This window comes from Lolium rigidum, chromosome 5, assembly GCF_022539505.1.
Source record: "Lolium rigidum isolate FL_2022 chromosome 5, APGP_CSIRO_Lrig_0.1, whole genome shotgun sequence".
NCBI lineage: Eukaryota > Viridiplantae > Streptophyta > Magnoliopsida > Poales > Poaceae > Lolium > Lolium rigidum.
The window spans coordinates 266381908-266385630 of NC_061512.1; the positions used below are offsets into that span (position 1 = coordinate 266381908).

Genomic DNA, 3723 nt, shown 5'->3' on the forward strand with positions numbered 1-3723 from the left:
TGTTGGGTGAACAAATTACAGCTTGGGCAATTGACAAATAAAGAGAGCATGACAATGCACATACATATCATGATGAGTATAGTGAGATTTAATTGGGCATTACGACAAAGTACATAGACCGCCATCCAACCGCATCTATGCCTAAAAAGTCCACCTTCAAAGTTATCATCCGAACCCCTCCAGCATTAAGTTGCAAGCAACAGACAATTGCATTAAGTATGGTGCGTAATGTAATCAACAACTACATCCTTAGACATAGCATCAATGTTTTATCCCTAGTGGCAACAAGCACAACACAACCTTAGAACTTTCTCGTCACCGTCCTGTGTGTCAATGCAGCATGAACCCACTATCGAGCATAAGTACTCCCTCTTGGAGTTACAAGCATCTACTTGGCCGCAGCATCTACTAGTAACTGGAGAGCATGCAAGATCATAAACAACACATAAGCATAACTTTGATAATCAACATAACAAGTATTCTCTATTCATCGGATCCCAACAAACGCAACATATAGAATTACGTATAGATGATCTTGATCATGTTAGGCAGCTCACAAGATCCGACAATGATAGCACAATGGGGAGAAGACAACCATCTAGCTACCGCTATGGACCCATAGTCCAGGGGTAGACTACTCACACATCACACCGGAGGCGACCATGGCGGCGTAGAGTCCTCCGGGAGATGATTCCCCTCTCCGGCAGGTGCCGGAGGCGATCTCCCGGATCCCCCGAGATGGGATCGGCGGCGACGGCGTCTCTGGAAGGTTTTCCGTATCGTGGCTCTCGGTACTGGGGGTTTCGTCACGGAGGCTTTAAGTAGGCGGAAGGGCAAGTCAAGAGGCGGCACGGGGGCCCCACACCATAGGCCGGCGCGGCCAGGGGTGGGGCCGCGCCGCCCTAGGGTTTGGCCACCCCGTGGCCCCTCTTCGTCTCGTCTTCGGACTTCTGGAAGCTTCGTGGAAAAATAGGCCCCCGGGCTTTGATTTCGTCCAATTCCGAGAATATTTCCTTACTAGGATTTCTGAAACCAAAAACAGCAGAAAACAAAGAATCGGCACTTCGGCATCTTGTTAATAGGTTAGTTCCAGAAAATGCACGAATATGACATAAAGTGTGCATAAAACATGTAGATAACATCAATAATGTGGCATGGAACACAAGAAATTATCGATACGTTGGAGACGTATCAGGTTCCCAACGGACGTGTGCTTCACGCGTTATCAAGCTCTTTTTCTGGCGCCGTTGCCGGGGACCTGAAGAAAAGTTACACCACCGAGATTTCTAACTCCCACGTCAACTGCACGCCAGCAACTACCTCTGTTTTAGAATAATTGTCGCAATTTTATCTAGATAGAGATATATCTAGACGTAGTTTCATGTGTAGATATATCCTATCTAGAAAAAGGTGTGACATTCATTTTGCAACGGAAGGAATATAAGCTAATTAAGAATGTATTTCACATCACTTTGATATTAATACAATCCCTTTTTCGGTAAAACACACAATGGATGCAAGGGCATATACAAAGGTGACGCCATGTTTGTCTTCTCCTAGCAAAAAGATAATATGTTAAGAAAGATTATAATACAATTTCTCTATTTTACAATATGCATTATCTACACTTAGTTGGCGATTGATTACTTTTTCGCTTATTACAATATGTTTAAATGACAAACTGTAAATAAGCAGAGATAAACCGGCTCACAAATATTAAAATGGGCATGACCCATGCGCCTGCTTAATTGACTTTTTAAAAATATTTGAATTGTTTGACTCATTAATCGCACAAGAGTCATCTTTAACTCTAACCGTGCTCAACCTTAGGTCAAATTACTCGCTCGTGGTCAAATATTTCGGTCAGTAACCCATCCTCACACTACTCCCAGACCAGCAAGTTTGACTTCTTCGTTCCTTTCGGATGAGCTTCCGGTAGTTAGAGGAATTATACTTTGGTGATAATAGTACTCTATCAATCCTATTACCCCTTTGGCGATGATGTCAGACGTGTTTATTTTTTCAATTCCAAATAATTAGTTGACTAAACAACAATGAATAAGATAAGTAATAATAAATCATTAAACAATACAATAAATTTATTATTTTTAATTATTTTTATCAAAAACTAAAAGCTGAAAAACAATGAATAAGATAAGTATTTCGTTTTGGATTTTTTGGAATCTAAAACATTGCTAAACGGTCATAGACCATTGAAATCACATGTAAAATTTTCCGTAAATACATTTGCATATAAAAAAACCTTTTTGTCAGAGGTCACACCAAACCAGAAAAGTCGTTTTACCGAAACATAACGCCATTTTGTATAATATATTAAAATTTATGTTTGTTAATTTTCCTAACAACGAACACATAATACATGATCATCTCAAAGGATCTTCTTTTTTTGAAATTTCTAATATTTTCTTATATTTTTTTAAAAAGACTATAAAGGTGATTCCGAGGGGTGCGTGGAGGAAAAAAGCTTGTGCCGACGGCTGAAGATAAAAAAAAGGAAAAACTTGTGCCGATGGCCTTAGATCTAACACCGTTGCCTCGCCGTCAGGGGGAGACCTCTGTGCTAACGGCTAACCTATGCCGACGACCAGCCTAGGCTATGCTGACGCCGCAACTATGTCGGCGGCCACATGACTCCCTACGCCGACGACAATCCTGTGCCGACGGCCGTTCTGATGGCCAGCTAGGAATGGACCTTGTGCCGACGGCCCCGATAAAAAACCGTCGGCACAGGTTCTTGCCGTCGGCACCTTATGCATTTCCCGTAGTGTTTGCCTTGAAAATGGAGATTAAGAGAAAACGTATTTTCCACCTAGCATGTAACGCTGTACCCATTACAAACTCATCGATCGCCCCAGTCAGGTCCTTCGCGAAAGCCCGAAGGTGTACGTGTCGCCGCCGACAAGGCTGTGTGGCATGCACAGCTTCCGTCCCAGCTTTGTTTAGTGTCGGGATAACCACTCCATGATAACGAGACCCATATGTGTAAGTACACGTACTCTCCCTACTCCATGCCAGCTAGTTGCGTGTACCATAATCTTGTAAAGGAGCCCATCGCTATAAATAACCAGTTGATCAGCTGCGATTTCTCTCAATCGCAACTCGCAACAGTTCAAGACATCACCAGCAGATCGACCATTAGCAGAGTGTAAGCCAGAAAACCAGTCGACGACGATGGAGTACCAGGGGCAGCACGGGCACGAGACCAACAAGGTGGAGGAGTACGGCCAGCCAGTGGCCGGGCACGGTGGCGTCACTGGCGGACCAACGGGAACACACGGCGCCGCCGCTGCTGCGGGTACTGGCGGCGGGCAGCTCCAGCCGATGAAGGACGACCACAAGACCGACGGCGTGCTGCGCCGCTCCGGCAGCTCCAGCTCCAGCTCGGTACGTTCCGCCGGCCGGCAGCCTCACTCTCTCTCTGTATACATCATCGATATTCAGTTGTTGTGCTTGCGCTGTTGGTTAACTTTGTTGTGATGTTATATGCAGTCTGAGGACGACGGTGAGGGCGGGAGGAGGAAGAAGGGGATGAAGGAGAAGATCAAGGAGAAGCTCCCCGGAGGAGGCCACAAGGACACCGCTGCCGAGCAGCATCAGACGGCAGCGACAACCGGCGCACACGGCACGGGTGCGGAGGCCACCGGTGAGAAGAAGGGCGTCATGGAGAAGATCAAGGAGAAGCTTCCCGGCGGGCAGCACTGA

At 45.7% G+C, this 3723-nt stretch overlaps 1 protein-coding gene across 1 annotated transcript; it reads left to right on the forward strand.

The window, feature by feature from the left end:
- The first annotated feature begins 3192 nt into the window (after nucleotides 1–3192).
- On the forward strand, nucleotides 3193–3723 carry LOC124655351 (dehydrin DHN1-like). The gene is made up of 2 exons (XM_047194260.1): nucleotides 3193–3405; nucleotides 3511–3723. Exons 1-2 carry the CDS (start codon nucleotides 3193–3195, stop codon nucleotides 3721–3723), a joined length of 426 nt encoding a protein of 141 aa, XP_047050216.1.

Coding starts and splice junctions, on each gene's coding strand:
- LOC124655351 (XM_047194260.1), top strand. CDS start 3,193: ATGGAGTACCAGGGGCAGCACGGGCACGAGACCAACAAGGTGGAGGAG. Junction 3,406..3,510: donor GCAGCTCCAGCTCCAGCTCG/GTACGTTCCGCC, acceptor TGTTATATGCAG/TCTGAGGACGACGGTGAGGG.